Source organism: Clytia hemisphaerica, unplaced genomic scaffold (genome assembly GCF_902728285.1).
Source record: "Clytia hemisphaerica strain Z4C2 unplaced genomic scaffold, Clytia hemisphaerica genome assembly, whole genome shotgun sequence".
NCBI classification, from domain to species: Eukaryota; Metazoa; Cnidaria; class Hydrozoa; order Leptothecata; family Clytiidae; genus Clytia; species Clytia hemisphaerica.
This window is the reverse complement of record NW_027103595.1, coordinates 664,339-689,241: the sequence shown is the minus strand read 5'-3', so window position 1 is coordinate 689,241 and position 24,903 is coordinate 664,339. Positions and strand designations below refer to the sequence as shown.

The following is a 24,903-nucleotide window of genomic DNA, read 5'->3' as shown; positions in this document are numbered from 1 at the left end:
CTGCATAAGCTGAAACGATTCAATGAAATTGGTGGCTTTAGCATTACAGACGACTTCACCATAAACGAAAGAAAAATTATTAAAGATATATGTGCCAAAAATCGAATAAAATGAATTTAAAAAATGATGATTTTGTTTGGCATGTAAGAGGAAGCCCTAGAACAAACCTTCGCCTAGTTCGAAAACCTAGAACAAAGACCAAAACAACGTCTTCTCTGTCCACATCTTCTGACGACTGGACGACAGATGAAGAATTAGACAATATTTTATAAATCTAAAATTATTTCGTAGAGGTTGATAGACCTGTGAAATATAATTCTATGAATAAAAAATTAAATAAAAAGAATGTGACAGCTTATTTGTATCAAAAACAAAACACACGGTATTTACCAAGCTGACAAATTCTGATTGGTTGAAAGTCTTCAACTGCGAGATTCTGATTGGATTATTTTCTGTGCAGTTCTGTGATTATTTCCTGTGTCAAGGCTATCAATTCTGATTGGTCAAAAGTTTCTGAATGTGAATTCTGATCGGATCAAAACCTGGTAAGAAAACAATAGCATGTTTAAGTATTCTACTAATCCCAAAACCCTAAAGATTTCCAGGGGTTTCTTTACTTTGTATTACGATAATTAAGTCTACAAATCACAGAGAAAAAAACCAAACATAGAGAAGGTGTTTTTTGAAATGCAGAATATGACGGTGTGAATCTTTTTGTAATTCTATATTTAGATTCTTTTTCAATGTCCTGTAACTATGCATGGAGTGTCCATTGCTAATATGTTAAAAACGAAACCGATTATACGGCAAAAATTCCTCAAAAATTTGCAATTTTTTTTCGTAATAGCTCAAAATTTTCAAAAAGTTACGTGTCAGTTAGATATGTATTTTGGCCCAGATTTGATAAAGATTGGAAATGTACTTTTTATAATATATTAATTGCATATAACCTAAATATAACTTTTTTGATCTGTTTTGATTATTTGTTTTTGGGGTGATATTAATGGGACACAACCTAATTCAAAAGCTTCAAGGTATATATAGTATAGGAACTTTTGATTCCTAAGTGGATCTCTGAATATGACTATCATTGATCTTAAAAACTAAGGGTAAATTGTAGAAACTTACCCTAAACCAGACCCAATCAATCGAACTTGTCGAACCATTGATTGATTAAAGTTTGAGAAGATTTTTTAAAAGATTGTGAGTGTTCGTTCAAGTTCAATCAATGGATTACAGTGCCATCAGTTCCATAATCCAATTTTGTTTGACAAGTTTCCGCTGCGCGCTCCAACAAATATCAGCTTTTGTTCAAATCCAGATTCGGAATATAAATTGGGAAATTACTTCTGGTAACAGCGATTACATACTTTTCCAGTACCCTTTTCGGCATCACCAGGGTGGTTTTGTTGGGGTGTAGTATATCACCATGCGGCCACGGGAAAATTGCAACAAAGGGGCAAATATACAGGTAGATAATCCTTTATTCCTGGACCTGTTGGAATGGTAATCCTGTAAAATTTTTGCAAGTGAAGGTAGAGGTTAGGATTGGATACCATCAAACTAATCGAACTTTTAAGTTACCAAACTAATTGAACTTCTATTGCTTCAAAAATTGTGAGAGTTTGATTAGATTCATTAGTTACATTGGCTTGACAAGTTTGACTGATCCTGTTAGGCCTAAAGTCACCTTTACTTTCCTAAGAATGAACAAAGATTAAATCTAGGTCAATCTTTATTTCAAACTTAAATTCTCTCTTTTTCATTAATCAGGAAACATTAAAAAATCAAGTCACTGAAACTAAACATAATAACAGGAAAATGGAAAGCTCTACAATTGGAACACTAAATGAAGATGATTTATTTCATATGTTTGGTTTTTTGCACCCAAATGATCTTTTTGCTTTTGCTCTCACTTGTCAAGAAATGAAAGCTAGCATTTACAAATTTTGTGAAACCAAGAAATTAAAAAATCATGAATTTTTTGAAGGAACACATTATCTTTCACCAAAAGAAATCAAGCTAAAAAATCAACTGACAACATTTGAATCACCTTTGCTAAGTTACAAATTGGCTAAGCTATACAATGATCGTGTTCGAATATCATGTGCGGATGTTGATTTCTTTCCACATTCTAGTAACCCATCATATTTTTCGAAAGAACAGGATACATTGCTGGAGCATGATGTTTTGAGGCTTACTGATGTATGTTGGCTAGAGATCAAACATACATTCAAAAATGTCAACCCTGGTCGATATAAATATCTTATGAGAATGAAATTTGGTGAAAACTTTCGTTGGCCAAGTTATTTTGGAGCTGATAAATTAGTGAAATTCAAAACCTCATGGAAAAATAATGAAGATTCGCCACCTTGTGAAAATGAAGTTCGATTCAAATCAGGTGATTGGGCAAAAATTAAAAAGTATTTAGATGATGGAGAAGTTTTTGACGGTTTTCCTGTCGGCTGTTCCTTCCAAAATCATGATAAAGCGTCTGGTTGGTTTGATTTGGTAATGGATGAACCAATTGTTTTGAAGAGTGATACAAATGAAGTCTTCTCCCAATTTTTGGATATTGAGAACAAGTCATGGAAATCTGGTATTATTTGGGATTATATTGAGTTGAATCCATTTTATGCTGGTCACGAAGAAGAATCTACAGGAATAAAAAAGCAATTTAAAAGGATGAAGTCTACCATAAAAAAATTTAAGATGTGGTAAAAGAACACAAAAGGTAATCACCATGATTTGAGTATGTAATTTGAGGACAAGAAAACCCTTCTAATTTGTTTCTTCCTTGGGAGGGGGAGGGGTACTACCCTTGCCGACCGATAAGGGGTGTGCCGCTGAAGTTTGAAAAATGGACCCTACGTGGGACTCGTTATTTTAGAAAAAGTGACCCTGAATGGGACTGAAATTCCAAAATGTTCTCAAAATTTTCCATATTCTTTCGAACTTCTTCCAAAAAGGTACCCTATGAGGGACTGATTTTTTTTATTTAGGTGTTTTTGTAAGTAACATTCTGTTTTTGTTAATGTTTGTAACCCCACAAAACATTTCATTAATTTTTTTTTTTGGTTTTATCAGATTAGCAAATAGAATCATGAACAGTCCTCTTTATTTTTTTCCTCATTTAGAAAAACGTTTAATGATAAATGGCAGGCAAGTGATGGTTTATTCATCTTTTAAGTTCTATGGTCCTGTTATAAATTTTCAGGGATTTTATAGGAGTAAATATTCGTTATTTCCTAGTTGAAATGAAATCTAGCCGTATACAAACTCCAGGGCAGGGAGACTTCAGTAATTTGGCATTGCAATATTAAATCAAGTTTACTGGCCAGTAATATTTTTTTAATTAAAAAATTTGTAATAATTTTTATGGCTGAAATTGATTTTTGCACTATTATTTTTTTATTTTAATTATTTCAATTTGATTAAAAGTTAGTATAGAGCTATTAATAATTATAATTGCCCCCGCAGGAGCGCAGCGACGAGGAGGCACTCATAGTTTCACGCATAGATATTGGACTGGAATCTCGAAATTTTGTTGTTTTTTTGTTTTGTCGCGCAAGCATCCCCGTAGTTAGTCTCTTCCGTAAATGTTCGGTTTTAAGTAGTATGCGTATTTTCATATTACGTTATATGCTATTACCATTATTACGTATTACAATTTATTAGTTTTGATTTAGCTTTGAAAAGCTGAAGCGAGTGTTATAAATGCAAATTATTTATAACAGTGTATGATATAACACGAATTACAATATTACTTGTGCAAATCAAAACAAACAAAATGGCAGACTGGTTATGATGATGAGCTGATTCATTGACTGGAAAAAGTGTTTTGTATGTCAAGTTTTGTTTCTTGTCTTTGAAACTGAATACTAAATACTGTAATTTAGTCAGAAGTTCATTTCAGCAATGATTTCAATTCTTTTTCTGGGATCTTTAAAGAAATTTGCTCAAGTTTTTTAATGTACGTACATTTGATATTTGACATTTTTTGTTCAAACTGTAATTTATCTTTGTCTGTTATTATATTAATAACTAGCTTTATTGTTTATAGAGCTTCTTGAGCTTTAAATACCATAATATGGTCGTAACTCGAGAAAGTCCTTCTTAACTTAGTAAAACAAGATACCGGCAAAGTTCAAAAATGTTGAATGTATGCATATGGCCATATGTAAAGTTGAATATCCAAAAGTGGTTGAATGAATGTTGAATGTTGAATTTCTTTTGGATTTACCTCACTTAGAGTGTATTCACTGTTTTAACATTCGTTTAACTTTACATGCGCATATTCAACTTTTTCTAAATAACCTATGCTTCAGTGGTTTGGTGAAATAGCTCCAATTCTGGCTTTCCAAGTTAGGAGGGACCTTCCCGAAGGCATTTAACGGTGGTTAGACTAGATACACAGACAGTCATACGGAAACACAATAAACTCGAAAAGTCTAGCTTCCTGAAGGCACGTCTCTTCATTGTCTGCGCTGCGATCATCTTAATGGCTTCGATTTTTTCAGCTTGGAGAAAAGATTGCATCACATCATGAAAAAGTACTATGCACTTGAAAAAAAATTAAAGCGCATTTCAACTTTTCTCGACTGTAAGTCTGAATAGACCACAATGGCATTCCTTTATTTTTCTTTTGACCAACAACATAGAAGATTTTGCTTGAGAAGTGCTTGAATCACAGCGTACACAAGAGGAGCCCGGGCCTTAACTAGGATTGGTTTCTATTTCACCCAATTTTAAGATGGCGCAGAACTTTTTGATAAATTTTATACGTAGTATTTTCTTGACTATTGTTTATTAGGCAAAGTAGCAATAGAGAATTGTTGAAATATAGCAGCCAATGAAAAAAGCAAGCTATTTCTGATTGGTTGCCTTGTTGATTTATAGACCTTTTTTTAAAGAGGTAACCATGTTGAATAATTATGTACTCCAGCATAAAAACAGTGACACAGACATGCATAATTACTGTATTATGCATATTTTAAAAATTATGCATGGCTGTATCATTGTTTTTATGCTGGAGTACATAATTATTCAAAATGGCTGCCTCTTGTTAAAAAAAGGTCTATTCACCACTATATATTTTACCTACAATCTAAGATGTCTGCGGCATTATCAGAAAAGGTCTATTGTGAATAATAATCATGACATATATTGTTGTAAGAAAGAAACTGGGAGAAAAAAACAAACAGGAGATGTGAAAACCAGTAAACTAATGATACCATAATTTTTGAAATAAATTTTTGAGAAGCTTTTCCTTAAATTTTATCAAATTATCAAGCTGTATGAATTCTTCAAGTATTGTGTTAATGGAATATAATTTTTTTTTCAAGCATATGCCTCAATCAATTAATCAATCATTCAATAATTAAATCAATCAATTATTCCTGATTATTTTTAATGCTTTAATCTTTAAAGCATTAAAAGCTTTATAAGTGCATTACATGATCTTCTGCGTGGGCATTTAGTGAAAGCTATGACTAGTAATATATATAGATTAGTTAATATTGTACAAAAATCTCTAAACAGCACATCTGTAATATTAATAAAAACTTATTTATTTAAATTATGAAAATATCTTGTAACATTTTGGTAGAGGTAGAGTTGCAAAGAAAAAATCCTATATCGTTTTTTAGACCATACTTTTCTTCTGTTGTTTCTTTTTTTGTTTAAGTATTTTCATGTATTTTTCAGTTTTTATTTTTTCGAGTTGAATTTTGTTAGGAGCCAACTCTCCTACAAATAATCATAGGAACAGGTATATTTACCTCTCTTAAGGATTCCCTATTCATTTTCCTTGCTAATGTGAACTTTTTTAAAATTTTGCAACCATTTCTCAGAAAAAGATGATAAAGAAAATAAAACATTGAATCAATCAGAATAGAAGATTTGATTAAACCAAATAACGAGTCTTGGACTCCACGAAACAATGGAAACATCTACAATTGGAGCACTAAATGTAGATGATTTGTTTTATCTGTTTGGTTTTTTAAAGCCTAATGACCTCCTGTCTTTTGCTCTCACTTGCCAAGAAATGAGAGACAGCATTTACAAATTTTGTGAAACAAGAGTGTTGAATGGTGGCCAGTTTTTTAAATCGACTACATGCTTGTCACCAAAGGAAGTGTCCATAAAAGACAAATTGACAAAGTTTCAATCACCTTTACTTGGTTACAAAGTTGCAAAGCTATACAATGATCGAGTACGTGTATCTTGTTTGGAAGTCGATTCTTTCCCTCACTCAACAAATTCTGAATACTTTTCAAGAGAGTTTGATGAATATACCCAACATGATGTTTTGAGGCTTAAAAGTGTTTGTTGGCTTGAGATGAAACACACTTTTAAATTGGTTAAGTCTGGGAAATATCAGTTTGTTATGAGAATGAAATTTGGAGAAAATTTTTACTGGCCTTCAGGAGGTGCTGGGGAAATGGTTCATATTAAGTCTTGTTGGAGGAGCAATAAAAATGATGCCAATTTTGAAAATACATTTAATTTTCATACCAACGATTGGGAAAAAATCCGAACATATATTAATGAAGGGACACCTTTAGAAGATTTTCCTGATGGCTGTTCATTTAAGAATCATGATAAAGAGTCTGGTTGGTTTGATTTGGTAGTGAATGAATTGATTTCTCTGGATAATAATGAAAATGAAGTACTTGTTTGGTTTGCTGATAAAGAGAATCCATGGTGGAAATCTGGTTTAATATGGGATTATGTTGAATTGCTCCCTCTTGTAGATTGAACATTTTGTTTTGATAAATCTAATTGATATCTTGAATTTTAATATATTTCTAATTAACTTCAATTTCATTACGATAATATCATAAAAATAATATAAATTGTAATATTAGATTTCAATATAATTTATTCTGAAAATTTATAAAATATTTTTTGTCGATTTTAAATTTATAAAGCCATTGATGGTCAGATGTACTTTCATTTTAACATTTTACTGGTCAAAAGTTTTTTTGTCAATTCAATTTTGTCTATTCACGCAAACAGCTGAGGGCGAGGGCCAGCAAGGGCTTTAATTGTTTGAGAAGAAATAAAATTCCGGAAACCGGCCGAATGAAAAAAATCTTTTTCCTGACCCAACCACAGACTATGGGCTCATCTATATGGCCCATAGTCTGCGGTCGGGTCAGAAAAAAGATTTTGGTTCATCATCAAGAAAATCAAGTTGACCGTTCAAGCTATCAAAACTTTTTTCCTTCACCTGCATTCTGGAAACACTACATTTTTTTTATTTTCGCCTTATTTCACAATTTTGCACGTAATTTAGATTTCACTTTTTGTACTGTTATAATAGTAATATATTACAATATTTTTATATCAACATTTTACAACATTTTCTAACTGTCATACCATTGAGGAAAAACTATACCTTTTTTATAAGAACATTCAAAATTTTTAAGGATGTTTGGATGCTCTTAACTTTTTGAATTTTAAGCCTACTCTCGGGTACCTAATAGCCGGGGGGTTTGGAATAAGCGGGGGGTTGGAAAAAATCTCAAAACTTAAAAAGCGGGGGGGGGGGTTGGAATAAAAATGTCCTGGGTGGAAAAATTTTGAAAAGGAGGCTAATACAGCAGAATTAGGACAAAAGAGGGAACTTTCAAAAACATTTTCCCAAAAATTAATAAGCGGGGGGGGGGGTCGGAATAAGTATGTCCTGGGTGGAAAATTTTCGAAAAATTAATTAGCGGGGGGGACGGCTATTAGGTACCCGAGAGTAAATGCTCTTACGTTGTTCTTATTTTCACAAATTTTCACAATACTTTAGTACAATTTCCTAAGAAATCAGGTGTCTTAGAGTCAGTGAACCCGTAAATTGTTCTTACCTTATTCTGATCTTCAAAGCAGTTATGCCCTTTATATGATTTGTTCTTTTAAAGAGTGTATGCGTATGCTAATGAAAATAAGAGGCAAACTAGAAATTCGGTCCTTCATACTTCACTTCATAGCAAGTACTAAAAGCTGTGTATAAATTTCGTTACTTCCGTGTATAGAGGTTTTAGCTATAGAGTAAAGTATAGAGTTACGTTATTTCTGCCATTTTGAAAAAAAAACGTTTGAATGTCTGTTGGTTGTAGGTGTAGCTGCTTCGAATTTGCTTCCATAATACACATTTTTTTTATAAGAACATCTAAGATTTTTGAAGCCTTCAGATGTTCGTAACTTGTTCTTAAGATTTTTGCCGTCGAAGCCTTATTATAAAAAAACGTGTAGTGAAAACTTAACAAAACGTGTCAAACGTGTCAATTAATTTCTTTCTTTTTTCTTAGAATTTTAAAGTATATATAAATGGTATAAAACAATAGAAAAAAGGGAAACCAAATCTTAAATCAAGGTTTGAAGTTCAGATGGAAGGATCTACAATTGGAGCACTAAATGTTGACGATTTGTTTTACTTGTTTAACTTCTTAAAGCCTAATGACCTCCTGTCTTTTGCTCTCACTTGCCAAGAAATGAGAGACAGCATTTACAAATTTTGTGAAACAAGAGTGTTGAATGGTCGGCAGTTTTTTGAATCGACTACATGCTTGTCACCAAAGGAAGCTTCCATGAAAAAAAAATTGGCAAAGTTTCAATCACCTTTACTTGGTTACAAAGTTGCAAAGCTATACAATAATCGAGTACGTGTATCTTGTCTGGAAGTCGATTCTTTCCCTCACTCAACAAATCCCTCTTACTTTTTAAGAGAGTGGGATAAGTATGCCCAACATGATGTTTTGAGGCTTAAAAATGTTTGTTGGCTTGAGATGAAGCACACTTTTAAATTGGTTAAGTCTGGGAAATATCAGTTTGTTATGAGAATGAAATTTAATGAAGATTTTAAACAGCATACATCAAGAGCTTCGGATGCAATGGTTAAAATTATGGTTTATTGGTGGAGCAAGAAAGAAATGATCGATGTTGAAAATTTATTTAAATTTAAAACAATAGATTGGAATAAAATTCACGCATATATAAACAAAGGGGAATCTTTAGAGGATTTTCCTCCTGGATGTTCATTTATTAAGAATCATCATAAAGAATCTGGTTGGTTTGATTTTGTAGTGGATGAACCTATCATTTTTTGGAAGATGATAACCAAGATGTTTTAGTACGGTTCTCTGATACGGAGAATAATTACTGGAAAGAAGGGATGGTGTGGGATTATATTGAGTTAGTTCCTTTTTAGGCCAGCGTCCGAGGTTCAGAAAAGGCCTTAAAAATGGTTTTCGTAGGGCACCCCTTAGATCAGGGCAAATTTTTGATATTATGCTCCTAATAGGGTGTAGAATTGACAAAAAAAATTTGCTCTTCGAATCTCCTGCAGTTTTCGAGTGAATCGATTTTTAGTTAATCGATAGAACTTATCAAGGGTACCCCCTTTACTAACGGTTTTTTCGAAGTCTGAAAATCAAATATCTGATGCTACCAACTGATTCAGCTTGAAAAGTAGATAAAGAAAATGGGGTTATTTTTTAAGTTTCGACCACCTGGTGCCGAGAAATGGCATTTTTAAGGCGAAAAATCGACGTTTTGGGCGTTTTCCGATGACGTCAGCATTTTCCTAGAAGCATTTTCAGGAAAAATCATTCCCACGGCTGGATAGCCCTGAATTAGTAGTATCCAAAAATGGTATGGTTTGTTAACTTTCTATGTCTAAATCTCGAGATAATTCATTTTTAAGGTGGGTAAATATGCTGAAAAACTGCTGACTCAGCAAAAAATATCGATAATTTTCAATATTTAAACCAAAATATCTCGAGGTTTAGACATCGAAAGTTAACAAACCATACCATTTTTGGATACTACTAATTCAGGGCTATCCAGCCGTGGGAATGATTTTTTCTGAAAATGCTCCTAGGAAAATGCTGACGTCATCGGAAAACGCCCAAAACGTCGATTTTTCGCCTTAAAAATGTCATTTCTCGGCACCAGGTGGTCGAAACTTAAAAAATAACCCCATTTTCTTTATCTACCTTTCACGCCGAATCAGTTGGTAGCATCAGGTATTTGATTTTCAGACTTCGAAAAAACCGTTAGTAAAGGGGGGACCCTTGATAAGTTCTATCGATTAACTAAAAATCGATTCACTCGAAAACTGCAGGAGATTCGAAGGGCAAATTTTTTTTGTCAATTCTACACCCTATTAGGAGCATCATATCAAAAATTTGCCCTGATCTAAGGGGTGCCCTACGAAGTGACACAATTCACTACCTCGGCCGCTGGTCTATTCCTTTTTATTGCTAAGCACAATAACAATTAAGTTTGCCACCTCTGGCAGAAACCAAAGTGCTTCTGTGGAAAGCATTGTGTCATGAGTTGAGTAAACCTTATACCCTGTTAAAGTTTTGAAGTAATAGAAACCTCATAAATATCATGATCAGTATTAAAAATCTATATTTTCCATTTTATTGCTAATCTTCCAGGTGTCTTCATTTTTTCTTGTGGTATTGTTGCCGGGGGCCACTTTATAGCTTTTTGATAAACTGATGTCGCCTTGTGCAATATAGCAGACTTCTTTCATCGGGGGATGACACCTTCTGAAAAAATGTAGAAGGGGGGGGGGGGGGGGGGGTCAGAAATTTTCATTAAAAAAGGGGGGGGGCTTACATATATATTGTAGATTATTTTCAAGCACTGTTATGAAATTTGATCTTCATGAAAAGAAGTTCTCTGTTAGAGTAGTCATAGTCAAAAAGAAGAATATTATTTCGCTTTCTCTCTTTAAGGATATTTTACATATATTTGTTAGCTATTTTTGTTCAAAATCGAAAATCTTAGGGGGATAGGCATTTTTAAAGGTTGGGATAATTTAAGAAGGGGGATCAGACCCCTTTCCGCACTTTGTAATTGACTTTGCTCTAGCACGCAGCAAATCCTTACCACTACATATTTTTCTTTTTATAAACAAGTGTATGCCCCTTGGTCAGGCTCGTGTATGTTTAAGTTTTCAAAGCATCCAGGCATAGGTTATGCTTATTATATGCTTATGAATCATGCTTATGATTCACCTCGAGCCAAGTTTTTAGTGAAATCTCAGAAATTTTGTAAAAATTTGTTCAGATTTTGAAAGCAGTGGAATGTAGGAAACCGTGAAAAGTCTTTTTTTTTACTTGACATATATTAAACCTTTTTAAACAGATAAAATTGACAACTGGAAAAATATTTCAGGCTGACGTATATGCTTATGTTATGTTTAGGAATTCTGCAAATCTGAGCCTACATATGCTTATAAGCGTTATGCTTATAAAATATATTTTATTTTTTTGTGTGGAATTAGATTTATCCTCTTGTTTTCTTCACTGGACTCAGTTTTATCAAAATCGTCAGTAAGCAATCAAAGTTCAGTCAGAAGTAGACTTCTAGTCTAGTGGACTTGTGGAGATCGCCCAGCAGCACATTTAGGAGCATTTAAACAAAGTTTTACAAAGTTGTATGTTTTTTACTCCCTTGGAATATTTATGTTGAGTACACTTTTTTTTATAAGAGCATCCATAATTGTTGAAGCCTTCGGATGTTCTTAACTTTTTGGACCTACCCCGGTGGAGGTCCTATAAATTAACCTTTGTCCGTTCGTCTGTTCGTCCGTTCGTTATTAGCTTTCCTCATGATTGGCTCGATAGTTTTTTCTGATTTTTTGCACAAAGATGCATAACTATAAACCCTCGAATGTGACTGAGCCCGATTTTCCAAAAAAAATTATTTTGGGCAAATTTGGGCCAAAAAGCGGCTAAAAAACGGGTTTTTTGGACTTTGTGAAAAATTAGGTCGTTAATTTTTTCTGATTTTTTGCATGAAAGTAGGGTACCATCGTAGGTAAAAGATGGCTTTAAGCAGATTTTGCAAAAAAATTTTGTTGGCTCAAAAAACGCATGTTTATCTATAAGAATCACTATTAATAAGCATACATCAGTGTTCTTAGTCAATTACTCAATTTTTTTATGAGATAGATGTTTTTTTTGCTCAGGAGGGCTTACTTCTAAAGAATATGTGTGTTTCGACATGAAATTTTGGTTGCTTGGCGTGTTTTTATAGAAAAACTGGCCAAATTCGATATTTTTTTATAAGTACATTATCAATTACTTAGGTATTAGCTTTTCTCGAGATTGGCTCTTTCATTCTTTATGATTTTTTGAACAAAGATGCATAACTATAAACCCTCGAATGTGACGGAGCCCGATTTTCGAAGAAAAAAATTTGGGGGGGACAAATTTGGGCCAAAAAACGGCTAAAAATTGGGTTTTTTGAACTTTGTGAAAAATTGGATCATTAATTTTTTCTTATTTTTTTACGGGAAAGTAGGGTACCATCATAGGTAAAAGATGGTTCAAGCAGATTTTTGCAAAAATATTTTGTTGGCTCAAAAAACGCATGTTTATCTATAAGAATCACTATTAATAAGCATACATCAGTGTTCTTAGTCAATTACTCAATTTTTTTATGACATAGATGTTTTTTTTGCTCAGGAGGGCTTACTTCTAAAGAATATGTGTGTTTCGACATGAAATTTTGGTTGCTTGGCGTGTTTTTATAGAAAAACTGGCCAAATTCGATATTTTTTTATAAGTACATTATCAATTACTTAGGTATTAGCTTTTCTCGAGATTGGCTCTTTCATTCTTTATGATTTTTTGAACAAAGATGCATAACTATAAACCCTCGAATGTGACGGAGCCCGATTTTCGAAGAAAAAAATTTGGGGGGGGACAAATTTGGGCCAAAAAACGGCTAAAAATTGGGTTTTTTGAACTTTGTGAAAAATTGGATCATTAATTTTTTCTTATTTTTTTACGGGAAAGTAGGGTACCATCATAGGTAAAAGATGGTTCAAGCAGATTTTTGCAAAAATATTTTGTTGGCTCAAAAAACGCATGTTTATCTATAAGAATCACTATTAATAAGCATACATCAATGTTCTTAGTCAAATTACTCAATTTTTTTATGAGATAGATGTTTTTTTGCTCATGAGGGCTTACTTTTAAAGAATAAGTGTGTTTCGACATGAAATTTTGGTTGCTTGGCTTGTTTTTTTATAGAAAAACTGGCCAAATTCGATATTTTTTTATAAGCACACTATCAATTACTTAGGTATTAACTCGTAAGATTAAGGTGCACCATAAATTGACGAGTTAAATTATCTACTTGTGACGTCATAATTTCCCATTGATGACGTCACATTTAACGTTACTCGTGCTTTTTGTAACTCGTGTTTTCCGAGCCTCGGTTGCATTTGTTTCAAATTTTTCCTGGCCTCAAATTCAGTGTCGATATCGATTATGATTATATGCAACGCTACACGCTTTCACTTTTATAAGAATATCTTCTATAAGAATACCAGGGTGAAAATTGGCCAAATTGTAAGAATACTCTAAGAATACCGTCTAGGGTGAGTTTCACAAAATTTGATAAGAATACAGTTATTTTGTATTTGGTTAACAGAAAAAAACTGCTTCCTTTGTTAGAGATAAATTGAAGCTTTGAGAAAGAAATGTAATTTTAACCCAAATGTTCACTCAAAAGTCCAAAACTCTCAAATTGATCATTTCTCATGTTTGTAAAAAAGTCAAGTCTAAAAAAGTAAGAATACGTTAAGTTAAGAATATTTCACCCTTCAATCTTGGCAATTTCTTAAGAATACTTGACCCTCATGCAAAGTACACTATTCTTATAAAAAGAAAAGTGTTTTTTTTTCTAAATAGTATCTTTTGACGTTTGTCAAAAGTTATGACTCGGTATTTTATAGTAGATAATTGTCATGAAAATTTTTGATTTCTTTTTACATTTTTGTTAAAAGCACATTGAAATCACGTGCATATCTTATGTTGTTATTAGACTATTACGTAACACACTGTTATGACTAGTGTCATATTACATTTATAGGAAACGTAAATAGTTTGAACTTGTGATATTATGTTTGTGTGTAGTAATGTATGTAAAAGAAGGTATTTCAAAGGTATGATTTATCTTCCTGAAAAAAACTCGTTCCTGGGGGGTGTAGGACATATTTTTTTTTTCAATGATCTACCCCTGGACATTTCAATTTTTCACGCCCTGGACACGCGTTTTACCCCTGGACAAGCATCAAATCAACCCCCTGGACACTAAAATTTACCCCTAGACACTGCAAATTCACCCCATGGAAATGGCAGTTTTTCAGGATTTTTTCGATACCCCTGGACAATAGATCTTCCACCCCCTATGAACGGTTTTCTTCTGGAAGAGCCCATTTCAAAAGGTATGAATCTTTTTAAGATATTTTATTTCATGCCCCATTTTTGATCAAATTTTAGATTCTCTATAAAGTGTGTCATTTGGACTTTGTTGTGTGGTGTTGTCAAGTTGTTGTCAATGAGGGTCCCAATAAAATTACGCCTTTCAATCCACTCGTGTCAACTATTCATGATATGCACCACTGCAATGACTTCACGAAATGATGCAACTTTTCTGTTTTTGTTCCACCCAATACGTCACTTTTTCTATTGCTTAAGTGACGTATTGGGTGGAAAATTCTAAAAGTTCTCAGAAAACTCTCCAGTGGTGCATATCATGAATTAAATTATCATGTTAGCTTACTTTAATTTGAGTTTTCCTCATTTTTGATCGAATTTTCTAGTTTTTCTCAGTTACTTTACACTCTTCTTAGGCTTCTTGTGCAAGTTTTCTGTTGGTTACGCGTTTTTTTATAAGAACATCCAAAACATCTAAAAAGACTTTGGATATTCTTAACTTTTTGAGTTTTCTTCAACCTAAAAATATTCTTATTATATTCACCATTTTGTGGACATGTTTGTCCATTTTCCTAAGAAATTTGGTCTTTTAGAGTTCATTAAGCCTTAAAATGTTCTTAAATTATCAAGTTTGTTCTTACATAAAACTAGTATCATATAAAGACTAGAATGACAAAAAAACATACCCCTAGAATCTTTTACGGAACTTTTTTTCTGTTTATTGTACACGTTTTTTTTATAAGAGCAAACTATATAAGAACACAAGGTTTCGATGGCCAGTTAAGAACATATCAAGAACATTTTAAGGCTTTGCAGACCCTAAAAACACCCAATTTCTTAGGAAAAAGGGCAAAAATACTCAAAATATGGTGAAAATAAGAACATGTTAAGAACATTTTTAGACTTAAAACTGAAAGGCTTCAAAAAATTTGGATGTTCTTATAAAAAAACGTGTATCGCCATGAAATCTTCAACACTCATTTCCTAGTGAATTTCAAAATAAATAGTTGAGTTTCATTTCTATTTGCTGTAAGAACCTGTTTATTATATCATTATTGATAATGAAATTTCATTCTTCTCTTCCAGAAAATCTAACAAATAAAACTTTTGATACTTCCAAACAATGACAAAATGTTGCTGTCAAGTTCAGCAAAGATATGTTTTCATAATATTTGCACATTTTGGATTTTTCCTCATCTATGCGAGTCGTATGAACCTCAGTGTCGTATTGGTAGCAATGGTTAATTCAACTTATGCTCATGTAAAGCCATCAAATGACCCAGAATGTCGAAGAATTGCAGGAAATAATACTATCCCACATAATGTAAGAGATTTCCCAACTGTCACACAACGTTGTTTCAACGTTTATCTAACGTTCACAATGTCCATATAACGTTAGATCAACGTTGAAACAACGTTGTGTGCCAGCTCGGTTGAACTACACACTATGCTGCCTATACCGTTTTCTTATGTTGAGAGGTTCTTAGTCCCCAATTTGTGAGTATTTTTGTGTAATTAGGTGATTAAGAGTTCATAAAGCCGTGAAATGTAAATAGCTAATTACCGTATTACTTTAAAAAAAAGCTCCTTTTTTAAACGCCCTTTCCCGTCAAATAAGCGCCCCCTCCAAAAAACCAAAAAAATAATAAAGCTTTATTCGAAGTAATATCGCGTGTGATTCTCTGATGGCGTAATTTTCATCTTTCTAAATTGCGCAATATTTCATATTGTCAATTCTGAACTCTGTTATTTTCGCATCACTTTACATTATTTTTCAGAATGGCAGATTCAACTGGGATCAAAGCCAACAAGGTTAATTCCAATTTATGACTTATTAACCTATCAGCCCCTTAACAGCGCGGTCGGCTTGTTAGAGGACTGGTAATAATCTTATAAGGAAAATCTTTTCTCGGCGCACGGCATTTTTAGTCTGCCTCGATAAACAAAAAAAATAAAATTCCCGCTAAAACTATACTCCATGCGAGAGACATTTTCTCGAGTCCGTTTCCTAATAACAACTCGATAAAGGTATGAAATAAAAGTTCCCTGGATGTGTTGAAAAGTGCCAGAATGAGGGCTAGAAAAGAGAATAAGGAACTTTAAAAAATATTTTCCAATAAAAAATTATTGTGTCGTAAGAATAAGAATGTCCCGGTTGAAATGTTCAGAAAGATTAATTAGGGTTAACCACTGAACCTTAGACCAAGTTTCTGAATCCCGGCAAAGCAAAATTTTTGATCGGAGTTCTTTTGAGAGTGGTACCCTAATTTTCCTCCAATCTTTGTGATGGTGAAGCGCCGTTTGACGTTGATTTTTAAACACTGGAATGGCTTCTCCGATCAAAGATTGCGAATTTAACTTTCTCCAGAGTTTATAAATGTCAGTGGGGTGAACCTTTTGGTACAGTAGCTCCATATACTACTTTCTTTATAAATACTTCTTTCATTTTTACCTTTTTAGGTGTAATTTTGAGTAGTTTTTTCTACGGTTACATTTTAACACAAATATTTGGTGGCTGGGTGTCACTTCGTTACGGTGGCCGTAAAGTGTTTGGATGGTCGCTAATGGCAACCTCAATATTGACATTACTAACACCTGTGGCATCTCGAATAAGTTATTTTTGTTTGGTGACAGTCAGAGTCCTTGAAGGTATTGTTCAAGTAAGTTCCCTTTAACTTTCCCAGCTGGCACACAACGTTGTTTTAACGTTCAAATAACGTTATTTGGACGTTGTGAATGTCACATGGACGTTGTTTTGACGTTGTGTGCCGTCTGGGTTGGGATGAGCTGAGATTTTTATAAGATATCTCAGTATTTAGTCATTAGAAGTAAATACATGTTGACGACCAATAGACCGACCAACAACGGTAAGGGTCCAGTGAGCACTTAGTGAGGTCCCTTATCTTGAAAGAAAGACATCAAAAACCCAAATAAGAAAAAAAACTACTTGGAATCGAAAAATATAATCAAGAATGAGGAACCGATATAAAAATGGCGGAAAGTTTTACGTTCCACCTAAGCAAAAAATTTAAAAATTGAGAACTATAATATACTAAATGGTCGCTTAATCGCGCCATCTAGTCTATTAAAAAGCTTTAATTTATGGATTTCAAGCTACTAGAGATTGGATGAATTTTGTTAATGTTGTACCATCCACATCATCCACCAAAACGTCAATACCGTTCTACCTCGAATAAACGCGCTATCTAATTCGATTTTCAAGGGGATTGGATTTTTACCGAATAAGGGAGCGTATCGAATGGTAGAATGTCGTTAATGAGAGTTTCCTGATGACGGTGACTTTCAATATAAACATTCGATCTCCCAGGTCTAGTGCAAATAGAAAAGGGGATACAATTAATCACTCCCGGCTCCGCCGACAGGCACCAGATGTACTTACTATATACTATACTTATACTTATTATTTCTTTGTCATAGGGTGGTCTCTTTTCAGCGTTGAATCAGTTGGTATCACAATGGGTTCCACAATCTCAAGTCACATCTTTCTTTGTTGTTGTGTATGCAGGTAGAGTTGTCTCTTTCTAATTCGATATTCAAGTGACCAAAACTTTTCTTCGAATTAGAGAATGATTTGTATAATAAAGGACCTTTCTACTTTCCCACTGAGCGGAGTCAACGCTTTGATTCGAATTATAGATGTTCGAAATATAGAGGTTCAAATTAAAGAGACTTGACTTGGATCAGCAACAAGTCAATTTAATGCACCTATCAACCCTTGACTGCGCGGTTGGGTTTTGAGGAGACTGGTAATGAATTTACAAGGAAATGACGTCTCTAAACTCATTGTTTAAGAAAATGTCAATGCAACGACTTCAGACATTTTGACGTCATTCCTTCATTGTAAGCTCGAACCCAGTCTCCCCCACACTTTAAAGATTTTTTACAACGAGACAGTCAATTATCAAATCTTACTCACTTTGAAGGTATGTCAGGGTGTGCTGACAACGTCTCCTGAAAAACAGTATTCATGATATGCACCATTGCAATGTCTTCCGTTCCACCCAAAAGTGACGTAATGACTGCTTTTACGTCACTTTCAACCAATCAGCTATTGGGTGGAACAGAAGACATTGCAATGGTGCATATCATGAATTGGAACTCAAACATGGAATCAGATTTGTTCGAATTACATGGAGATCCAAGAGATTTTCTCCTTGGCGGGGACTGGAAACAAGTTCGAATAAGTAAGAGTTTACTGTAAATCTTGGACTCCTTTTTTTTTCATGATACAGGTTTACAATCAGGATCAGTGGTAGCTTTGTCAACTTCTGGTTACCTTGCCGACTCGTCTTATGGATGGCCTTCTTCCTTCTACTTATACGGTATGCTATATATACAGTGTGTCCCGAAAAAGCAGACAAATTGTTATATAAAATAATATCCAATGTATGTGCCCTCCCGGTTATTACCATTATGGCTTTTTGGCAACTCCTGAACTTGGGCACAGGATGTACGGTTACACATTTTATGGATTGCATTGTGGAGTCACAAAAATAAAATCCTCATTATTTATGTAAAGTTTTATGACTTTAATATATTCAACGCTCTGGGGTCTGTACATTTTTAACATTACTCGCGAGGGAAAAATATATCTTTAAAAGTATATGGTCAGCTTCCAAATAATTGACGATCTGTACATTTTGTTAAAAATTGCTTGTGAGGGAGGGAGTACATTCAACTCTCTCTCTAATTCGACTCGAACGCTATCTCCCTGTTCAAGTCGACGCTCTAACTGAAAGCTGACAGGATGAAATTCCTTACTTTTTCTATATTTTCATTCATAGGAGGGTTATCTTTCATTATGTCAGTATTATGGTTCATATTTGTTTACGATTCACCATCTCAGCATCCTTTCATATCTGATGAAGAAAGGACCTACATACAGAAACATGTGAAAAAGGTGTCGGAATCCAATAAGGTAAACTTATTGTCCCGTGGGGGCGGGGGCACTAGGGTTGTGTGCCGCCCGACTTTCAACTCTTGGGCCCTTACCTGGACTAAATAGGAGAAAAAAAAGAAAAGTTTTGTGAATTTTACAATTTTACGACCCTTATTGGGACAAATTTGACCAAATTTCGATCTTTCCGGGGGTAAAAATTTGAAATTTTCTATTTCTCCGACCCTTAGCGGGACTTTGGAAATCCAAAACAGATACCCATAAGGGCGGCACATACCGTACCCTCCATTTGCCTAAGTACCCCCTCCCCGGGCTTATTTTTTATCTGACCTTTTTTCTTGAAAGTGAGGGCCGGAATGCTTTTTCTATTTCTATTTTGGTTGACGCTTTCAATTAGCGCCCCGTCAGCACCTTGGAGTGACTACACAAACCCCCTCACATGACCTGGTTGAAGGTACGTTCACTTGCCAAGTGAACTGCTGCGAGTGGAATCGAACCTCAGTCGTCTGTGAAGCAACCAAGGTCAACGACCACTATTCCACGGCGCTTAATTTATCTACCTAAAATATCTTGGTTATAGTCCAGTTTTTACCTTTTTGTTGATATCAACTATCAGGTTAAGAGTACTAATGAACAGATCTACTGGGAATCTTTCAGACCGTTAAATAGAAACAAAAATCATTCCAAGAAACCTGTGATTTTACACCCTTTTTTATAAGAACCAGTATATTTTGCGGTTCTTAATTTTATTGAAACTTTCTGGCTTAAATGCTCTTACGATGTTATACGCTTTGTTCCTTTGTATTTTCTAAGTAATTTTGAGTAATTTCTGAAATCTGAGGCTGAGGATTGTTCTTAATTATATATTATCGTTCTTATAATTATATAATTTTCAGCCTCGTGTTCTTTTAAAATTGCTCTTTAAAAAATAGTGTATTTTAAAAAGCATAAAGAGTACATGATATGGTGAAGCTTCAACTTCGTCGTTATTATGGTAAACTCTCGCTCATTCGAACTTATATTATTTGAATCTTTCTATATTCCCAGCCCCCGTCAAGTAGAAACCGTCTTGATATACTTTCGATAATTCGGATCTCTCTGTTCGAGAGTCAACTGTACTGTCTCAGTAGCGTAGACAGGAGGGGCGCAAAATTTTTGTAGGAGAGCAGATTTGTATGACACTCTAATTATCTTTTTAAATTATGAAAAGATAATTACAGTGTCATAAAAAGCTCCTCGTCTACACAAATTTTGCGCCCCTCCTGTCTACTTTACTATTTTCATTTCTCAGAATGTGAAAATTCCATGGCGTTCTATGCTGACATCCATGCCAGTTTGGGCAATCATTGTTGGATGCTTTAGTGATTCTTGGGTATTCACAATGGCTCTTGGTCTACCTGCATATTTTGAACAAGTCTTGGATTTTAAGATTGAGAATGTGAGTATTCTGTTAATAAATTTTTGTTTTTACATAAGTGTTCCCGTTTCATATCAAGACACATATTTCATAGCAGGGTAGTGTCTGCCTTTTCTTATATTATGTTCGTATAAACAAAAAATGTTTTCTTGCTCCACATCCTTGTTTAATAAATCAAATTAATTTAATTCCGAATGGCTCATAAATCTAAATTTGGCGGGATAAAATTTTGGCGAATTTGGCGAATTTTTGAGGCTATTCGCCAAATTCGCCAAAAATTTTTCCCGCCAAAATTTCTTCTCTTAAAGAAATTATACGGTGTTATATACACCCGACTCGTCTGAAACTGATGTCAGCAAAATTTTAATAAAAGAGTCCTTTCAAATTTGTAAATAAAAGGAAGAAAAAAATCTTGCTCCACATTTTTCTTTATTTATTACAAAAGATTCTATTTATTTCAATCTGCTGAATCAACATACATTATAACTATGTAAAAGGTCAATGGCTTTAAGGTAGTCTCATTATTTCCTTTTTAAGGATGGTCTCCTGTCGGCTTTACCGTATCTTGGCTCATGTGTTGTCTACTTGGCTATCGGGTTTATATCGGATTACATAAGAAAACATCATCTGTCAACGACTTATACTAGAAAACTCATCGCCTGCTTTGGTAAGCTATCCTTTTTTACTTTCCATAGAAGAATCAGTTATTCTACAACATTCCATGAGATTCTAATTTTTTGACCGATATCGACCGAAATTTGCAATTTGGTTAAAAATTAAAGAAATGCGACCGTAGTGCAGTGGTAGAGCATCTGGCCACGGTGCGCAAGGTCATGGGTTCAATCCTCATATATAAAGCTCGAAGGGCTAGATGTCAAGCTTTTGCTGAAAAGTGTGCCGTGGCTAGGTAGGAAATCCTACCTAAGTCACGTGACATTACAATAGAATTTCAGCACTTGACCAATCAGAAGCTTCGTGGATTTTCGAGAAAAATATCAACAATATTTTTTCCGATATTCAATTTTTTTGCCTGCGATGGCTTAAAGCCTGACATCTAGCCCTTCGGGCTTATAAATCTATGAGCCTCCCACATAATAAAAAATGGTAGTTTTAAGATTCGAATAAAAGAAGTTCGAATAAGCGAGTCTACTCTATCATTCAGTGGTCTTATTTAGACCCGGCGAATAGCGAATTTCGCCGGTCTAAGGCACGAAAAGATTAAGTACAAAAATTCAGTTCGCAGCCTCAAGTACATAATTACGCTAATCAATACACTTGGCTTGTTAAGAATTCACCGGCCTAAAATCTACAATTTTAACTCGCCGGAGTTAATTTTTCATTCGCCAGCCAGCCTACCAAAATAAAAACACCAAAACCTCCGATTATTATTCTTGTTTTTAGTGTACTTTCCAACAGCGGCATGTCTGATAGCTGTCAATTACACTGGATGCGATAATACATCTCTATCCGTAGCTCTAATGGTCATGTCGTTGTGCTTTCTTGCGCTCAATCAAGGTGAACTGTTTCATAATTTACATTTTCATTTTCTTGATGGATGGAAAGTGAGCTTTTGCAGAAATCGTCTGTACCCCCTAGTTTCATAGCTCACCTAGGGATGTCCAAGTGGCTAGAAGGGTCGAGGATGCGTTTTGTCCTGTACACCCTGGATATTCTCTCTTATCCATTCCCCTGGAAATACTCTCTTACTCCAAGTCATATCTAATGATGAAAAACACCCATAAGAGCTCATAAAATGTTTTCAAGAGTATACTCTACAGAGTGGTCAAAATGCCGCCTGTACTTCAAAGGGCCTTAACTTTCGAAACGTAAACTTTTCATTGCATTTTTGGAATCTACGCGTAAAATTCACGGTCTATTGGTATACAAGTCAAGTCATTTTGAAACAAAACTCAGGCCAGAGGAGCCTCTGAAAGTTAAACTTTCGATAAAATTCCAAGAGGTTGAGTTTTTTTAAAAAGGCTCGGCATGGAACATTTTAAAGTAGCCTAACAACCAAAAGTTTGAATATTTCAAGGTCAAGGAATTATTATTTTTTCATTTTTAGGGGCGGTCACCGTGAACCAAATGGATATCTCGCCAAGGTACCTTTCTTAGAAGACAGTGTTTTTTGTTTGAATGATATTACTTACTGGTTTAAATTTGGTCTAATATTGACATCCCTCATCTAATTTCAACACCCTTCATTAGAGATACGAATAAAAGGAAGGTAGGAATCGCTAATTGAAACTATATTTCTTTGCTCAAAGGTCAGCGAGGCAAAATCCATTGTCTATCATTGATTCTGACCTTCCATTTATTCCTATATCTAAAGAAGGGTGTTGGAATTAGATAGGGATGTCGACATTTGACCAACTTACGTTAGTTGAAATTTAAAAGAATTCGAAACTTTGCTTCTTACTTGAGATTACAGGGTGATGGCCTGTAGAAAAAAATAGAAGGGTTTTATGACTAAGTATGCTCTAAATAATGTAGAAGCCGTTTATTTTGATTTTAGAGAGTTAAGATTTAGTTCAATTAATTCAATGATCCACAAGCTTTTTTCAGTCAAAATGCACTTTTGAAAACGTTCAAAACGATAAAAATTATATTTCCCTAACCCCTTTCCCTAATAATCTTCCATTATACTAACTAGGTATTGCAGTATATTGGTCGGTATGACGAACACTTCGGCTTCATTAGCTGGTTGTCTTTCTCCATGGGTCATTGGCTATTTCACCAATGGTAATGTAAGTCTCTATATGGTATAATAACTTGGGGGAGGGGTTTCAAGGTGCTGGTATTCCGGTATTACAACTTGTTTCTATTCTAGTAAAGCGTGAGAAAATTACCGGTCGTTACGCCTTGACAGCCACTTGGGGTGCCACTTACGGCTTTTTGATGGACTGGATGGCGTTGATGTGATTCTGTGATTTCTTTTTCTTTGCCTGAGCACTAGATCTAATCCCTTTTTTGAAAAAAAACTATGACCAATTGATTAATTTCTCATATTTTGGAAGCCACTTTCTTTATCATTCATTTTTCAGCCCACACGAGAACAGTATCGAAAAGTGTTTTTCTGTGCTGCGAGTGTGGCCACAGCTGGCGGTTTATTTTGTATCATTTTTATGAGTGGGAAAGTGCAATCATGGAATGATATGAACGAAGAGAAAGAGGGTGAAAGTCCTTCTGGAAATACTGCTTGTGGAAAAAGTATCAATGTTTCTGATGAATGTGATGGTTATGACGAGACGGAACATTTAGTTCGTTCATAGATTATAGGATATTCCGGAAATAGTTTGTACTCCGTAAGTTGAGGAGGTCTTTTTTTTGGGATAGGCGACTTCCCTGGATTTTTTCCCTAATTTTTCAGGACCCTCTTGGGTTTTTTCGACCCCGTTTTACTGACCGACCTGGATTTTCAACCTCATTTTACTCCTCACCCTTGATTTTCCTCCTCATTTTACTGAGCACCCTGGATTTTTGCACTCAAAAAGCCAGACCACCCTGGATTTTTTTATTTCCCAGACCACCCTGGACGTCACACCTCCTCAATATAGGGAGAAAGGGTAGACTATTTCTGGAATAGCCCATTTTTGGTGATAGGTATAAGTCACGGAGGCTTTTAAAACGCTGGACACATATTTTTCTGATCTGTTTAGGGGTTAAGATTCATTTGCTATTCCAAATCAGTAATTTACTTCCTTCGTTTTGTAGAACATTTTTGTAGATTTTAGTTTGGTAGCTTATAGATAAATGTGTAGATAGGTAGATTTTATATTTAATTTTATATAAACGCATTAGATTTTTATATTGGGAAAACTGATATTTTACTTAATATGTTTATTTTATTATTAACATTGTTTATAATGTATGTCACGTGATTCGATTATTATTATTTTTGTAAATTAACTAATTTTATAAATTTTATTAAAATCATCCGAATGATGATAAGAAATTTGTTTTTATATTAAAATCATTTTTTGGTAGGAATTCTTAAAGTCTTCAACAGTCAGATTTGTTTTCAATTTGCTTTCATTCAAAATTTTAATTTTTCTTAGAATTCATGATGTTCATGACGTAATGTTTTCTACGGAAAGACCCCGGTTTTTGCCAGTAGTGGCAAATTTTATACAATTTTTGTCTAGTTTAAATTTGCCACTACTTACAAAAAAACCGGGGTATTTCCGTAGAACATATTACGTCATGAATATCATGAATTAGAGCAAAATTCCAATTACAGTGAGTAATTTAAACCCCTTTCCAGCTGAGGATATTTTAGTTCGAACAACAGAAAGTTACGAACAATAGAGACAGTTGACTATATCTGT

The 24,903-nt window shown here is 34.2% G+C and overlaps 1 protein-coding gene across 1 annotated transcript; it reads left to right on the top strand.

Moving 5' to 3' along the window:
• The first annotated feature begins 15,330 nt into the window (after positions 1–15,330).
• LOC136801613 (sialin-like) lies at positions 15,331–24,610 on the top strand. Its single transcript, XM_067058254.1, has 12 exons — positions 15,331–15,564; positions 16,019–16,052; positions 16,701–16,900; positions 17,679–17,766; positions 18,494–18,583; positions 19,046–19,179; positions 20,450–20,596; positions 21,113–21,242; positions 21,977–22,090; positions 22,641–22,677; positions 23,229–23,322; positions 23,620–24,610. Exons 1-12 carry the CDS (start codon positions 15,364–15,366, stop codon positions 23,845–23,847), a joined length of 1,497 nt encoding a protein of 498 aa, XP_066914355.1. The 5' UTR covers positions 15,331–15,363; the 3' UTR covers positions 23,848–24,610.
• The last annotated feature ends 293 nt before the right edge of the window (positions 24,611–24,903 follow it).